General features: G+C 44.6%; 1 protein-coding gene across 7 annotated transcripts in view; it reads left to right on the forward strand.

Annotated features, from left to right (window-relative positions):
- FLI1 (Fli-1 proto-oncogene, ETS transcription factor) overlaps positions 1-18,012 on the forward strand; it is a 117,013-nt gene that overhangs the window by 61,122 nt on the left and 37,879 nt on the right. For all 7 annotated transcript variants that reach the window (XM_073321009.1, XM_073321005.1, XM_073321007.1 and 4 more), the window contains 3 exons: positions 1,018-1,229; positions 11,490-11,644; positions 14,975-15,178. In XM_073321009.1, the coding sequence (XP_073177110.1) occupies positions 1,018-1,229; positions 11,490-11,644; positions 14,975-15,178 (571 nt within the window). The remainder of the gene's footprint in view (positions 1-1,017; positions 1,230-11,489; positions 11,645-14,974; positions 15,179-18,012) is intronic.

The following is an 18,012-nucleotide window of genomic DNA, read 5'->3' on the forward strand; positions in this document are numbered from 1 at the left end:
AAGCATGTGCTTAAGGGCCAAAAAGGCTTATCCATCTTTGCTAAGTGCTTTGAGATCTGCAGCTGGAAAAGCATTGGCTTTTAGCTTGTGCTATATAGCAGCTTATGCTTTTAGCTCTGAAGGTCCCCAATTCAGCTGTCAGCCCAGCAAGCAGCCTTCGCACATGCACGGCTAACTTAGCTACATGAAGAGCAAGCAGACTTTGTCAGATGTGCTTTGGGTGAGGCAGGAATTTGCCACAGTCTCTCTTAGCTTGGCAGGCACCATTTATAAGGCACGTAAATGCAAGGAAATTGATGGTCAGAATCTTTTGGTCAAATTTTTGAATTTCAGCAGGGAAAAAAAGGAAAATAATTTCCTGGTTTTCAAGTGGCTCTAGAAGCGAATAGCTAGGTACATCATGAGTCCTATCTCTCCCACATAACAAACACATCATTCTCTTTGAATGTGAACTAACTTATGTTTCATCACACCACAATCACCTCCACTCTGACTCTTAATGAAAGCTACTCCTTCACCAGTGACCTCAAAATAGAAACACTGCACAAAACTTTTTAAAAAGATACATGAAAATTTATACAGACTTTCAAATGACACATTAAAGATGATCTATATTGTATGTGCTGTTCGGTTATTTCGGGAGTGAGAGCAGTTGGAGGCAGGCAGGCAGATAATTGGGGATCTGATTGAAAATGGGGTGGTAAAAGGTTCTCAAGGACAGTTTGCAGCAGGCAGTGAAGAGAGTACTGTACCCAGCTCCCTAAGTTAACTGTACCCAATTAACCTCAGCTCCTGCCCTGCTCAGACACAGAGTAACCAGAAAAAGAACCCACTGGTTTTGCATAAGGGTTCATGGACCCCAAAGAATTGGATTCAATCTGCGATGCTGGCAGATGTCATTTTCAGGCAAGGCTTGGCAGCTGTGGGGCACTCGCAGCTGCCAGCCAACTCAAAGGGAGAATGTGATCGGAGTTGCTGGTTTAGTCATGACACCGGGCTCTTGTTTCTTCTCTTCAGGAGGCCCTTTCGGTGGTGAGTGACGACCAGTCCCTCTTCGATTCCACGTACGGTGCTGCCGCTCACCTCCCCAAGCCGGACATGACGGCCTCAGGGAACCCCGACTACGGCCAGCCACACAAAATCAACCCTTTACCTCCCCAGCAGGAGTGGATCAATCAGCCAGTCCGGGTCAATGTCAAGCGGGAATATGATCATATGAACGGATCCAGGTAAGGAAAGGCGTGCGTCTGCCCATCTGGTATGTTCCTATATCAGGGAAACCTTGCTCACAAAAGTGATCTCCTGTACATTACCCATATGCCTGTGTACATACAAACCCATCCCTTCACTTAGGGGCAGATCCGGTTCCCGCTGGAATCAAGGGGAGTTTTGTCATGGCCTTAAATGGGGACAGGATTGGAACCTTGCAGTTTTGCAACTTGCATCTCCATAGCTATTGTTAGGGCTGGGGTTAGAGGCCTCCAAGGACCGACCCGGTGTTGCAGGCACTGATGTAGGCTGAATCCAGCACTGGTAGTGGATGCTGCACTGCCGGAGACAGCGTTGGCAATACAGTAGGAGGCGCTCTCCCCTCTGTCTACACTCAATGTCTCAAGGGGCCATGCTGCGGCTGGAGGTGCCTCTTTCAGGTAAGATTTAATACTGAGGCTCTGGTCATACGTGACTTTCCCCCAGGTACAGTGATCAAAAGCCGTAAATCCACTGTCTTGCGGAATATCACAACATTTAAGTCCCACCAGTGAAAAAGAGAGAGCCTGGGCAATAGTTGTGCCCCGTGATGATAATGATCAAGAAGTCACAGGAATGAAGTGCTGGCCGGGATGGCTATAGAACTGCATGGGCCAGCAACTCTAGGTGCCCCACCACCCTGCATACACTCCAGCCAGTCCAGTCAGAGGTGGGCGGGAAGTGGTGGTCCCGTCCCAGGAGAATTTTAAAGATATTTTGAAAAAATTTCCTGACCCAAATTGGGATAAAACATTGAAATCTCGCAAAATGTTTATAAACTGAAAATCAGGGGGAACAATCAAATTGTGTCAATCAAAATGTTTCCTTTTGTTCATTTCGATTTAAAACCTTGGTTTCTAAGAAGAGCCTTACAATGAACTACATTTGAAACAGGAAGCCCTGCTGCCTACCACTTTTAAATCTCTGGGGACAGGCAACTGTAGCTAAAGATCTGGTACTGCCGTGTATGTGGGGTTTGCCCTGTAAGTGCAGAGTAGAGATATGTTTGCAGTGTTGTTGTAGCCATGTTGGTCTCAGGATATGAGAGAGACAAAGTAGGTGAAATAATACCTTGTATTGGACCAACTTCTGTTGGTGGAAAGGACAAGGTTTCAAGATTCAGAGAGTTTTTCTCCAGACCTGAGGAAGAGCTCTGTGAAGCTCAAAAGCTTGTCCCTTCCTGCCGATGGCGGGGTGGGGTGGGGAGAGGGTCGTCCGACCAGTTTTGCACCAATGTTTATGAATACAGAATGGGAGTCCCAAGTGCAGAGTAAAAATAGAATAGCAGGTGTGTTCTGGGGAATCTCATCCTTCCAGAGGAATGGAAGCAATAGAATGGATCCGGCAAATGCAAGCAGGTTAGCATAATCTTACCACTGTAGCCTAAAATATAATTTATAATATACTGTTCCTCCTTTTGACCCAAGTGACTAGCCAAAAAATTTGAGGTCTAGTAGGTTGTTCCAGTTAGGAGGAGGAATTGGTAATAGTCAGGTATTTCTTTGATGCAGTTTTGTTTATTTACAAAGAATGTACAAAGTCCTGTTTCTCTGACTGCAGAAGGAATCATATAGCAGGAAAGAGCTTCTTTAACTTACAGCACCAAGAACATTCTTGTCAGCTTGCATACCCAACCCAAAAACCTCTCCTCAGGTTTCTTCCAGGGTCAGAAACCATGCTTTCAGCACTCTTTCAGGCTGGCTCTCTCGCTCAGTCTGTCCCAGGTTTTTGTCTGTTCTGCCTTTCCTTACACATACACCCTTGCCCAAACCAATACTCAGCAAAAGCTCCTGGGTGGGTTCACGTGCTTCTTTTGTCTTAGGTAGGGGTCATCATTACAGTGAATTGAAGCGTGAGTGTACACCCTCAATCTCAATGAGGTTTTATCTCAACCCGAAACAAGGTTCACATAGCCCATAACAAAACAGTGGCAGTATGGAGCATGCAGCTGGCATAAAAACATGTCTTCATGTGGGATGAAGATTTGTGCACTATGCTGGACAGAAGGTTTGACTGTTTTGTCTTATGATTAGTTCACTGATAGGTTCTCAGATGGCTGAGTTGGCTTAGATGGTGACTTGGACTACATGACCCACAGGGGCATAAGGAGGGGTAGGAACCCCTTTATACCTCTCCATGGGGTACCCAACTCTTGGGCAGGGTGTGTTAAGCTGAGAGCTTACAACCACTGAGGAGATTGGAGGCCCAGTCCACTACTAGACAGAAGACCCACCTACTCACGACTGAGAGATTTGCCCTGTCCCCCAGTCTCCATCACAGCTCATTGTCATGGCTTGGGCCATTCCAGTCACCCCGCTGCTCCGCCCATCAGCTGCCTGCCAAAACTGACACACCATCTGAGCAGCGAATGCCAGCCTCAATACAGATGAACTCGAACTGTGGACTGAATAATAAAACCTTCCTCCCACCCCTCTGTCACTGCCTTTTTCTCTCTTGTTTTTCAAGTGCGCCCTCTTACCAGGCTCCAGCTGCCTTGTTAGAGAGAGCAGCCTTTATTCTGCGCTTCACCTGTGCTTGACGCAATAGCATTTGCTGCTTGACGGGAGAATGGCTTGTATTCTCTAGGGAGTTATTAAGCTATATGATTCCTGACAGTGGAGGGAGCTGGATGGGGGTAAGTGACCATGTCCAGCTTTCCCTTTTATTTCTTTTCTTAGCAACTAGAGACAGGCCCGACTGGTGCGGTTTAAGGAGATGAGTTGCAGGTGGGATGGGAGCAGGGGTCTCGGAAGATCAGGGATCTATGGGAAGGATCTCTGCATGTCCATCCTCCCATCAGATAGAATACAACCTCAGTGGTCCTTTTAGCCTGCAAAGACCATTGCAAGATGAACAAGCTTTTCAATGCAAGTCATATCTGCCCAGTTCATTCCGAAACAGGGGCTGGAAATGCTTCCCATACATTTGGCATCTATGTAATCGCATATATTGCACTTTCAATCAGTGGCAGCTCAAGACCTATATTCTTGGCGAGACACCGGGCTCAAAATGCCACTGCAGGATTTGGGAAATGGATCCTTTGGGAAAGTTTCAAGCTAAATTTTCAAGTCTGGGTGCAATTTATGCAGCCACAAAATATGTGCTTGCCGTCACACGTAGCTGGCAAGTCTCCGCTGGCACAGTCATATTCTGCAGTGGTTAATATGTCTGAATGTGGAGCAGTTAAAGGCCAATGTGGAAAACGTAACATTCTTCAGCCTCTTAGACCACCTTACACATCAGGGAGGGAGGATGGACTTGTGGTTAAACATTGACTTGTCACTCAAGAAATGGGGATTCCATCCCTAGGTCTTCCACAGATTTAATGCGTAAATCATTTAATTAGAACTGGTCACAATTTTTTTAGTGAAACTGAAATGTTTCTCAGGTCCAGGACAGAATCTCGTGGCAGCGGAGAGGAAGACAGAGACCCAACCCCAAATAGTCATTAGCTCAGTGTTTAGGGTACTGGCATGGGAGAGCCATGTTCAAGTGTCTTCTCTGCCTGCTTCAGAGCTTGGATTTCAATGTGCGTCTCCCACATTACATGCAAGTGCCATACCCCTGGCTAGGCTGGAAAAAAATGTCTAAAGGTCTCTGTTTCATTCTGCTGCAGAATGAAAACATGTTTGAAACCTTGATATTATTTTGCAAAACAGAATTCTTGTTTTCCAGCCAGCCCTCCATTAAACCGCTCTGTGCATTGTTCTAACATGCCTTGTTCTAGCATCAGGTCCCCCCACCTGTAACTAGGGGAGACAATCTTTCTTTTCTCCTCCTCTTTGTCTCTTTGGTCTGGTTTGATTGTAAGCAAGTTGGGAAAGAGGTGATCTCTTCCTATGTATTTGTACAGCACAAAGGACCCCAATTTCAGCTGGGGCCTTTGGGCACTGCCAGAATACAAATACAGCTGGTTAATTTTTTCCAAAATGTGGGTGGTTTTTTTTAACAAAAGTGTTCATTGAAATGTTGAATTTCAATGAAGGAAAACCAGGATGAGTGTTTTGCAGCAATTTTGCATGAAACGTGCATCCTGCTTTTCAATCAGCTGCTCCAAATTTCAATGGAAAAGTTTGAAGTTCAGTGACGGGGAAAAATGGAAGGATTTGGTCACCAAAATTATCACCAAAAAAGCCCAGTTTTTCAAACTAGCTCTAAATACAAATAATAACCCATAACACAAAAATCCCAAACCTCTTGCTGTCTTTAGTGATTTATCATGAATTACATCACTGTAACCGAGAGCAGAGGGTGGCCTTTCCGACATGCGAGTTCTGAATTTCATGACAATAGTATCAATTTAATCACATAAATAAAGTGGGGTAAAATGTCCAAGTGCTTGGTATGTGCATGTGTGTGGAGGAATTTAGCTGTGTAATTCCCACTGATGTTAATGAGTTTTGCTTGGCTAATGATCAAATCAATGCTTTGAAAACATCCCCTGAAATATTAAAATATCATTAAGGTTCCGGCAGCTCATTTTATGGCATAATAAATGTTGCCACAAAATTGTCTCTAAGTAAAACAAAAGGACTCCCTGAACTTATTACACTTTTCCTGTTTTCTCTTCGCTGAAGTGTATATGAATAGCAGTTTCCCTTTAACTAGTATGTGAGCCCTCTAGGGGCGCTCACTGTGTTCTGTTTTAGAAGCCTTGCAGAGCCTTGGGTGTATATGTAACTAGTCCTTGAATGTTGGGTATGGTCAGTAAACACTGTTATCGGGACCCTGCTGTGCCCATGTGGTTTCTTCATACTACTTTGTTGTTGTTGTGTTAAAGAGCAAAAGACTTTTATATACTATTATCAGGTCCCCTTCCTCATCTGTTTGCTAAGTTAAACAATCCCAGTCTTTTCCATCTCTCTTCATATGAGCGCTTTTCCAGGCCCTTGATCATTATTGTCACCCATTTTTGAACCCCCTTTAGTTCTGCAAATATTGCTTAAGTAGCACACCACAAGGGAACAGTCTTAGGTTCTGAGCCTGCACTACTGAAGTCAATGGGTGTTTTGTCATTGACTTTGATGCACCGTTTCTTTTCTATCGCCCATTTTCCATCTATCCTGATGCACCTTTTCCTCTGTCCCTCACACAGTGTAGGCCATTTTCCAAAAGTGAATCTCTTCTTAGGGTGTTTCAGTCCATCATATAAACCAGAGATTGGCCTGAATTCTACCACTAGATCCAAATCACAAGGAACTTTGGATCTGAACTTGATAGGTTTGACCCATCAACCATCTGATCTTGTGATATTGCTGGTATCTGCTCCCGCTTCCCTTCTTCAACTATAGGGAAATTCAAATCTAATTCTAGCTGTAAACTTTAGAGCTCAGACCAGCTCTAGTTCAAATGAGGATTTAAACACACAAGCTGCCTGTTTACATAGTGTGTTTAGGATTCTGGGGCTTTAGAGATTTGGGTTTGGTTCTCACCTGTGCCACAGACTCATTGTGTGACTTTGGCCAAGTCACTTAATCACGGTGTGACTCAGTTTCTGATCCTAGAATGAGGATAATTCTTCTGTCCTGCACAGGAGTGTTATGAGATCAAATATTCTTGAGGCTCTTGGATTCGGAGATGATATAACGAGATGTGCTCATTTGACTCACTACATTCAGGATTAGTACAATCTAAGTGAGGAACCTGTGTTTGAGAATTGGTTTGTGTTTTTCCTATCATTCTGTTTCTCTGTAAGAATGGGGGGTTTGTCAACATTCATGCACTTGTGTCTAACATCACTCTTCTTTCATCTCTGCACTCTCCCTCTCTCTCTGGTCCCTTCTTGTTCATCCTTTGCCCTTTTTCTATACACCTTCGTATTCTGATTATTTTATTTGCATTATCGCAGTGGCCAGATACACCAATTATGATCCAGGCTCTGCTGTACAAACATAAAGAGGGTATACAAGTCCAAGAGAGAATGAGAAGGGGGCAAGGAGAGTGTAATGTAGTGGGAAGATCCCCTTCAGATTCCAGACAGAACTTTTGAACGTTGGGGAAGAGACCATAATCCCAAACATTTCCTCCAGGAGGGGAAGGAGAAGGAAAGATGAATAACAGGGAGGAGAGGGGAGAAGAGACAAAAGGACATAATGTGGGGAGAGGAATAAAAAAAAAAGATGAAAGAAGTAGGAACAGGAGAGAAGGGAGAAGCATTAAGAGGGGAGAGGAAAAGGAGAGAAAAAAGTGGAAATCTCCTGCTGAGTGAGTTTCTGAAATCACTGGAATCCCTTAAGTTGCTCAAGCTCAGGGTGATTCCTAGACAGAGGCCCTGGTACAGTGGTTGCTTTGTTTCCACATATCTGAAGCTCTGGGTGAGGTTGCACAGAGTAGCTCTTTGTCAATGCCAGGGTAGCTGCTTGTCTGCTTTGGCGAGGCCAGCCTAACACTTCCCCAAACACTGAGCTCCCGATGTCCTCTTGGAAGGAGCAGAAATTGAACGTTGCTGTCGGGACGAAGGGTGTTGGGATCCGCACAGCCCCGTGCTCTTTGGGCTCCCTCCTTCCATAGTGAGTGCCCACAAAAGGACTCCTACAAATGGGCCTACCTCCACTGAACTCAGCAGACTGATGCTGATCTACACCTGCTCAGGGCGTAGCCCAGACCGTTCATTCTGGATTGTGTAGCCACTGGAAAGCTTGAAGCCCCAGACTCCCGGTACAACCAAGGAGCAACCCAATGCCTGAAATAGAATCACATAAACAATTCTGAATTACGAACAAATTGATAAAAAATCTAAGTCTGCTCATGGGTAGTTAGTGAACGAAGGATGGGGCTGTGATCAGTGAATAAACTATTAACTGGGAATGGCTCTCCTGCTTCTCTACTGCATTCCTCTTTGTGTAGCTTGCAGCTACACCACCTTCTGCTGGGATCATGTCAAATTCCCTGTCTTAGAAAAGGCCAGGCTGGGACAATACTTGGAGGGAGACCTTCACGGGAAATCCAGGTGTTGCAAATGTGATTTGGTTGGGGAACACTGGGTTGGTCACTGAGCTAATGTCCAGCATGGTGTTCAGGGGTGCTGTGCAGAGAGTGGTGATTAAAGTAAGGTCCTGCCCACTTATAATCATTAATGAATTCATGGCATTTTTCTCAAAAGATGGGTTGTTTATGTTCTCCTGCCAAATACCAGCTTGGGTAAATGCATAGCTTCTACCAACAATGCCCCCCCAGTGCTGGACTTTTGGCTGGGGAAGAGGTCTGTGCTTGCCAGGTGCAAAATCATAATGAAAATGCTTTGGAGCCATCTTACAACATTGTCATCATTATTAATGATACACTGGTATACAGCATCATTGCCATGCATGGCATGTTGCAAAGAGAATAAAGAAACCCTCCCTTCTCTATGGAGCTGATAGCATAAGTAGGAGTGTTGGTTTACTCTATTAAAAAGCACCTGGATGTGTTTATATCTAATGCAGATTAGATTCTAAGAGAGATATTCACAGGCGCAAATCTGGGAGAGAGAGAGAGATGAACACACACACGTATATATTATTGCTCTATTATCTGCAAGAGAAAAGCTCAAGTCAGAGCTCCGCTTTGGGGGGAGGGATAGCTCAGTGGTTTGAGCATTGGCCTGCTAAACCCAGGGTTGTGAGTTCAATCCTTGAGGGGGCCATTTAGGGATCTGGGGCAAAAATTGGGGCTTGGTCCTGCTTTGAGCAGGGGGGTGGACTAGATGACCTCCTGAGGTCCCTTCCAACCCTGATATTCTATGATTCTATGAGAGGAGTATTTTCCAAGGGAAATGCAATACAGTACTGTGGGGTTTGGGTCAGTCCATTATATGGATACTGGCCAACCAGACAGCACTGTGACAGAGGCTGTGTAAGAAGTATGGTAGATCCCAGGGGTGAAATCCTGACTCTGCTGAGATCAGTGAGAGCGAGGATTTCACCTGAAATTGAAATTTCCTCAAATCTGGGAGTGTGAGGATCTGGGGGTTTGGATGAGGCCCATCAAATGGGCCATTAAAGTCTGAGCTGAAAGGTCCAGTTGCTGAAAGATGTGGAACCCCCTCAACAACCATTGAAGCCGATGAGAGTGGAGGATGCCAGGCCCTCCTAGAGCCCATCAGCGCTGTACTGGATTGGGTCCTAAAGCTCAAGTCTGGATGCTCCTCTAGTCTCCTTCAAACAGGACCGTTCTTGCTCCCAGTACATGCAACATTTAACACCCAACACCGAGTATTTCTGCAGCGAGTGGGAAGTGCTCAGACTCTCTGAAAAGCCTGACATCCCAGCATTTGCTCAGACCTTGCTCTGGCTGCCATGGGACATTAAACCTTCAGCAGTTTGCCTCTCCGAAGGTGGATTTTGGTTCTCTGCCTGGAAAAACAGTAGGCGAAATAGTAAAACCTTAAACTCAAACATGTGTAAGTTATACATCTTATTTCCATTTTCAAGCCACATTCCCCGAGCAAGACATGAGGAAAAAATTACCATCTGCCTTAGAATCTCTCAGTGGAGTATTTATCTCCCAGTCATGATCACTGAACTTCAGTAATTCCCCCACCCTCCGTTAGATTCAGAAACAAACTCATTTACTGTTCTATATTGGAAAACCCTCCCAACTGGCTCCCAGGACGAGATGAATGCACTGGCATGTTCTTTACCCTGCAGTAAGTAGCTTCCTCCCAAAGCACTTCTTTGCGTGTTTCTTTGCACTATTGGTAAAGAGGAAGGATGATCATGTGGATAAGTCACTGGACGGGGATCCGGGTTCAACCCTTGCTTCAGCCACACACTTAAGCCCTGATTTCTAAAGGTATTTAAGCATTTTTGTGCTCAGCATTTCAAAGCCTCGCTGATTTAGGAGCCTCTGTCTTATTTTCAATAGTGATTTTGGCACCTCCAACCCTAAAAGTCATTGATTGTTAATGAGATTTTGGCTCCGAAGTGCCTAAATCCTTTTTGAAAATGAGACTTAGGTTCATAAATCAGTTAGGCACTGCAACCCTGAGAACCACAGGGCCTAAATACCTTTAAAAATCTGGGCCTTAATCTCACTGTGCCTCAGTTCCCATCTGTAAACTGATGGCAACTCCCTCTTCTCTATTTACCTCGTGAACTCGTCGGCCAGGGACTGCCTCTGACTGCAGATATGTGGTGGCTGCCATCCCTGACACACCAAGAATTAAACTGGGGAATCTCTACAGCATGAGCTACTGCAGTGCAGGCTTCTTAGCTAGCGGCTATAATGGACAGATATCCTCTGCAGATCAGCACAGGAGGGGACCTGCAGCACACATTTGCCAGTGGGTTACATGGACAGCACCTAGCGCGATGAGACCCGAATCTCTAGGCACTGCAATAATATAAATTATCATTAGCACGTTTTTATTATCTTCCTGGAGCATTCTGTAGCTCCGTGTTTCCAGTGTGGACATTCTGTGGCCTTTAATAACAAAATGGGGAGGGAGTGCTGTATTTCTTATTATTTAGCGCTTACAGGTACTAGTCAAAGATTAAAGCCTTGTGCTAGGTGCTGGAGCGACACACAGTAAAAAAAACAGCCCCCAACCAACCAAACCAACAACAGACAGTTCTTGTCTCCCACGAGCTGACCATCAAGGTTATGACACCGCACAACTGGTGGGTGAGACAAACCAACTGGGGGCTTCTAACACCAAGTTGTATCTACTTTACTGCAGACATTAACGTGATATCAAGCAATGAAGGACGTTTCCAGTAAGGGTAACGCAATGTGACATTGGCTGGAGCTCACTGCTTCATGTGAAGGGAGGAGGGGAAGACTTTCATAGGGAGGTAGCATGGCCAGTGGCTAGAGGACTTGGAATCTGGGCTATTGGGATCCCAGCTTTGCCACTGACTTACTATACGATCTCAAGCAAGGCACTTGGAGCTTGATTTTTCAGAGGTGCTAAGCACCTGCAGCTGCCATTGATGCCAGCTGGAATTTGGGGTGCTCAGCACACCTGAATACCAGGATGCTACATGCCTGAGTTTATCCTTTGGTTGAATAGATTAATAATTAACATGCTCCTGCTGTGAGGTTTCTGGTGTGTAGATTACCTGGGATTGTCACGTGACAGGTGATACAGAAGTGCAAGGTACCCTCTAGACGCTCCCCCTGTTTCTGACCTACGACTTGCTCCCCCTCCACTGCCATTTCTGTGACACCCCCACACACACACCCTGTCGTTTTGCTTCAGCAGGGAGGAAGGGTCAGCAACGACAATGTTGACGAGATGTCTGCTTCCTTTCTCATTTCAGGGAGTCGCCGGTAGACTGCAGCATTAACAAATGCAGCAAACTGGTGGGCACGGGGACAGAGTCCAACCCGATGAGTTACAGCACCTACATGGATGAAAAGAATGGCCCTCCCCCAAACATGACCACCAATGAGAGGAGAGTCATCGTCCCAGCAGGTACCGTCGGCATCACAATATTTGTGTTCTAATCTCTTTCCGCCACTGTCCATCTTTGATTTAACAGGGAGGGTGGGGGAGAGTTATCGGTTCTCTGCTGAGTTCTCTGTATTAATAACCGTATAAAGCTAAGCAAAAATTGGGCTTTCCGTCCTGTGGGGAACTCCAGTATTTTGTTTCAGTGTCTTGAACCAATGTGATTCTCATGATGCACCACGCAGCTTGGTCAGAGGGGAAATTGTGGTGCACCATGGGTGATGTAGTCTGGCCAGGATGCCCAGCTCATAGAATTGAATGGGAACCTGAAACACTGATCTACATCTCCCATGAGGCTCAAAGCACCTTAGGCAGATGCACTTTATTGTAGAACTGACTAAAAATGAAATAGTTTGCTTTGATATTTCCAATGAAAAATCAGAAAATTTCAAAATATTTTCTATCAAAAAACAATTCTGTTGGAAAATTCCCAAGCAGCGGTGTGGCCGTATACAATATCTAACTGTACCTATCCAAATGTAACAGGGAATATGAAATCCATTCAGATGATCAGGGGTTTGGGAATCACTGCTGTGGGGAACCTGCAGAATTTATGCTTGGAAGGGGAGGGCATCTTTCCCCTGTATAGTTTGGAAACTCTCTGTGTATAAGCACTTTAGCATAGGAACTTCCCTATGAAGGAAACTGTATTAGTGAAGTTCTCACCCCATTGACGTCACTGGCAAAACTTCCATTGATTTCAGTGGGACCAGGATTCCCCCTGTGTTCTGAAGGATGCAGCTAATGAACTGTTCATAGATTCATAGATTCCAAGGCCAAAAAGGACCATTGTGATCGTCTAGACTGACCTCCTGTGTAACACAGGCCACAGGACTTTTCTGAGTTATTTCCTGTTTGAACCAGAGAAAATCCAATCTTAATTTTAAAATGGCCCGTGATGGAGAATCCACCACAATCTTTAGTAAATTGTTCAAAAGGTTAATTGTCCTCAGTGTTAAAAAAATTGCATCTTGTTTCTAATCTGAATGTGTCTCGCTTCAATTTCCAGCCTCTGGATTTGTTAGACCTTTTTCTGCCAGTCTGTTCCCCATGCACGTACTGATAAACTATGATCAAGTCACCCCTTAACCTTCTCTTTGTTAAGCTAAACAGATTGAGCTACTGGAGTCTATCATTGTAACGCATGTTCCCCAATCCTTTAAGCATTCTCGTGGCTCTTCTCTGAATTCTTTCCAATTTATCGGCAGAAAGAGGTGTATTTGTCAAATTTAGCTCTGGTTTCGGTTCATGAACTGACTTGACCATGAACAGATGACAATTCCAGTGCATTTGTTTACCGTTTGGAATAAGGACAAGATGCTTGAACTGAATGCAGTAAGAGAGGGAAAGCCAATAAAAGATTGACCCCTGTGCTCAAGGTCCCATTTAAGCCCAGTTAAGCCTCTGCATGGGGTGAATTTTACCCTCAGAAAGGCAAATGACCTAAGCAGAATGACGGGAAAGGACATGTTTTCAGCATCAACATAGACAAACGACCCAAAGGAACTCTCTAGAATCTTCTCCCGACATTGCTAATGAACATGCCTGAGATTTAGAAAAATGTTTCCCGAATTCTGTCAGGTCACCCTGGGCCCTAAATGTAGGGATCTTACAAAACTAACTAAATAAACATTCTCCTTCAATATTTACAACCGAAAGGCCAACTTTCTCCAGAACTTGAAAGTGAAATGGCAAGAAAGTGGATGGAAACAGAAGTGCAGCTGATCAGGGTATTTTCATTGCCTAAACTCAGAGAAAATGCAGAAAGTAAATTAACAGTGAAGGATAGTAACTTACGTAGTTAATATTCAGTTTTACAGAGCTCAGGTGCTATTAAGAAGTAGGTAAGTAAATCTCACTACTTATTTTTAGTATTTTCTGGAGTGATTTTCCATTGCCATTTCACTCTGGTACGAAGCAGCCCTGAAACCCAGCAGATGCAGCTGCTAGATGATGCCCTCTGTATAAGGGGATGCTTGGGTGGCATGGGATGCCAGCCAATCCCATCCCCCAAACTGTGCTAAACACCCAGCCATGATTTGTGCCCCACATCTCTGGATATTCTAGGGCTGGAGGGACCAGAAATGGAAGTGGCAGGAAACTGTGATGCTGGATACTTCCAGTCTCATCAAAAGCAGGAATTGCCAGGTGAGGCGTGGTCATGCAATCAAGTTCTAGTCTATAGCCAAACTCCGCCAAAGTTCTTGAGTGTTTGAATAGAGTCCCTCATAGAGAGAGGTGCCAGATGTAAAGGACAGGCCCAGATCCAAAATTCCAGGGTGATAGGACCCAGAGTCTGGGCAAAGACCACTCCCTAAATTCAAGTAATTTTGCAAGAGAACCTAATTCGCGGCTCAAATTTCCAGATGAGGGAACATGAGAAAAATAGCACAGGAAGAATCTGACAGTCTCTGAAAATGATTCTGTATAAATGGTATCAAGGCTTGGCATGTTTAATTCTCTCTGGGACTTTTTGATCCAACCCATCATCTTAAAACTCAAAGGATGATTTCCTTTTGTAACTGCCGGTGCAGCAAACTCTCAACATAGTTGCTGACACCTCCAGCTGAATTCCATCCGCCTCTTCCATCTTTGCCACTAATAACAATTCCGCAACTGGACCTTAATTGACAATTGACAACGATGCACGAGACAGTATAGAATCCAGCTCACCCTCCAATAGCTATGTTGGTTTTGCAAAGCTAATGGGGTTGAAAACTTGTGTTTGTCAGCTGAGTCAGCAAACGTGACTCAGATACATGGTTAACAGAGCTGTTTAGGCAAGAATTTTTCAGCCTCCCTTTGCTGACCATAATAACCACCCTTCTCAAAGTTTAAAAGGCCATCTATTAGGAATTTGTAATGCACTCAGGACAGGCTGAGTGACTTCCATATCCCTGCTATAGCTGTGCAGTTTAAAAGGACCTGACGGTGTGACGAGTGCATCTCTTCAAAGGGATGAGCTTTTTATTCAAAGAGGTGAGTCATAAATCAGCTACTACAAAGATGGCCCGGGAGATAGTGCATCTGAGTGCAAACCTAGTGAGTTGGATGCTACTCCTGGCTCTGCTATTAATTCATTATCTCACTAGGGATGAGTCCCTTGCTGCTCTGTGCCTCAGTTTCCCCATGTGTAAACCAGAATTAATTATACTTTCCCACCTTTGAGATGTGTAGATGAAATCTGCTCTATTGCTAACATTATTACTGGGCTAACTGACTGATAGCATGACACTCCTATGACAGGCTGTCCCTTTGGGCATGATATTTACCAGCTGTCTCTTCTTCTGCCAGATCCCACCTTGTGGACCCAGGAACACGTGCGCCAGTGGCTGGAGTGGGCTATAAAGGAGTATGGATTAATGGAGATTGACACATCCCTCTTCCAGAACATGGACGGCAAGGAACTGTGCAAAATGAACAAAGAAGGTTTCCTCCGAGCCACCTCCCTTTACAACACAGAAGTTCTGTTGTCTCACCTCAGTTACCTCAGGGAAAGTAAGTGCCCCTCTGATGCTGGTGCAATGTTTTCTTGCGGGGTGGGGGGAGGAGGGAAACAGGCGGTGGTGAGTTTTGAACATCTCACGATGCACTTGGGTGATAAATGGAGGGGAAGAGGAAGAGAGAGGTAAAAGGGAAAGAGTGGAGAAAAGAGAGAGAGGAAGAGGAGGAACAAAAGAGAGTGAAAGATAAATCAAAACTAAACTCATGAAATATTGTTTTACACCAACCAAAATTAGCCTGTGGAACCCTCTGCCTCAAGATATCACTTACGGGAAGAACTTAGCAGCAGTCAACAAAGATCTGCATATTTATATAGATAATAGGAACATCCATGACTATATGATTAAAAAGAAATACAGACTCTCTTCAGTGACTAAGCCAACTACTAAGTGATGGGGTTATGGGGAGATTACTCCATAATTTTCCATTTTAGAGTACTTGCACCTTCCTCCAAAGAACTGGTGTGCACCATCATCAGAGACAGGATATTGACCTGGCTGTGAGCCAGGCTGGCAAGTCCTGTGTTCTTCTGGATCCGGCTGGGAATTTTGTTGAAGGAGGAGAAAGTACAAAAGAGACATTCACTGACTATGGCTGCTCAAAAGCCGGCATGGTGTGAATAACCCTGTGTTCAAAGGTAGCAGGATTTTGTTAAACCTCTTTGGTCCTGTCCCCTGCAGCACGGCCCTACCCCAGCAGGACCTAGGAGGGCCTGCTCTTCTTTTAATAGCCCATTTTGCTTTAGTAAGGTCCTGCAGTGGGCTACCAAACAGGGATGGGCTACTCTTTTAAAAGAGCTATAGCATTACCCAGAGAGAAAGAGTGACCCAGTGGTTAGCCCAGTAATCTGGGACTTGGGAGACCTTGGTTCAAGTCCTTCCTCTGCCACAGATTTCCTATAGGACCCTAGGCAAATCCCTTAGCATTCTCTGCTTATAAAACAGGGATAATAACACTTCCGTATGTAAGGCTGATAGACCCCAGTTATTGTCAGGCAGGATCAAACCTGGGACCTCTGAAGCTAAATGCATGAGCTAAAAGCCATGTGGCTGTTAGCTAAGGCTGTACAGCAGACTCATTAATCTCTTTCTAAGTGGCTTTAGGGCCACTTGATGGGACACAGCACCACACCCAGGAGATGTGTGGGTTACACCTACATCCTGGAAGTGTCCTGAGGATAAATACATTATGAGGAGCTCAGATGTGATGATGAGAGGCCTGATAAGTAGATAGATCCTACATGATCCCAGCTCATCAATTTTCTTTTCTATCCACTGCATTTGCATTCCTTTCTTCCTCCCCTGATTTCAACCTTCCAGAGCTCAGAGGGTTATGACTTCGATTGGAACAGCTTTCATGGGGATGTAAAAACTGAGAAATGAAAGGTAGAAAACTGATCAGGAACAATGTGCTGCACAGCAAGGTGTGGGAGACCGACAAATGTGTATTTTCTTACAAATTGACGGTGCATAACTCGTATAATCTCCAGAGAGCTGGAGATGTCTCCTGTCTGGCCAGTGCAGCAACACAGTTAGGCAATGCAGTCAGATATTGAGGATGGAATTTTCAAAAGCATTCAGCATTAGTATAACTCTGCTCCCACTGAAAACAATGGGAATTTTACCACTGATGGGAGAGGGAGCACAGTTAGATCAGTGCAAACCTCACCCATATTTTGTAAGATGAGCTAAGATGAGCTGAATGAACTGATGGATTTGAACTCCCACCACCACCCCCACCACCACCTCCCCATAGCTGGATGATCACAAAATAATCAGATTTATCCAAAGTCATTTGCAATTTTCTTCAGCAAATGGTTGTTGGTCCACATAACATTCCAAGGGTGAATGTCACAAATGGATATACAAATCACTCTGACACTTACATAAAAAATGTGCACCTATTTAACTAAAGGAAATGATTTTTCCATATGCTCCCCCATCTGTCTGTATCCATCTGTTGTTTCATGTTTTATACTTAGATTGTAATCTCCTGAGGGCAGGGACTGTCTTTTTGTTCTGTGTTTGTACAGCGCCTAGCACAATGGTGTGCTGGTCCATGGTTAGGGCTCCTTGCCACTAGGAAAATAGAAAAATGATTATTTAAAACCGATTTACTGAAATTGGCACCATTTCTGTGTATAGACAAGGTCTGACTCAAGGGAGCAGTGTGAATTTTGCAAGCAGATAAATTATTTTCAATTCTGGTAGGGTGAATATTTGCATGAAACATTCACTTTTCTTGAGCATTGGGAAAGGTTGAGCATTCACAGAAAGTGACTGTGAAAGAGTCATGGATGCTTCTAAATCACCATTTGTTGCTGAGTTTGAGCAGATAAATAGCAAAATGTGTTTCCTTTATTGCCCCAGCTCCAATCAGGAACCTTCTCCCACCTCTATCCATAGGTAAAGAGCACACATAGTAGATGGGCGAATGGAAAGCTGTAGGAATCTTTTCCATGCTCTTTTCCTGTTTACAGGCTATGCTGGGCCAAGTTAAGCCCTGTGTAAATAGGTGCAACTCTCAATTATTTTAGCAGGAGTTGCAGTCTTTTTACACCAAAGCTATATTGTAAAACAATAGTTGTGTGTATAGGGGTGCAGTACCATAAGTGTGTGCATCTAACCGCAATCCAGGTAGACTTTGCTTAGTCTGGGGTTTAAACCCAAAATTTGAGCCAGATTCTAAGAGGTTTCCAAGCTTTCTGAAGAGACTGGCTGAATCAGGGCTTGTGGGTTGAAAGCAGATGTTTCATGACTGCCACCTGCTCTGTGGATAAATAGAAGGTTCCATTCCCCAGAGATAGCAGCCTGGCACCTTGCAACGGC

Source organism: Lepidochelys kempii, chromosome 22, assembly GCF_965140265.1.
Source record: "Lepidochelys kempii isolate rLepKem1 chromosome 22, rLepKem1.hap2, whole genome shotgun sequence".
NCBI classification, from domain to species: Eukaryota; Metazoa; Chordata; order Testudines; family Cheloniidae; genus Lepidochelys; species Lepidochelys kempii.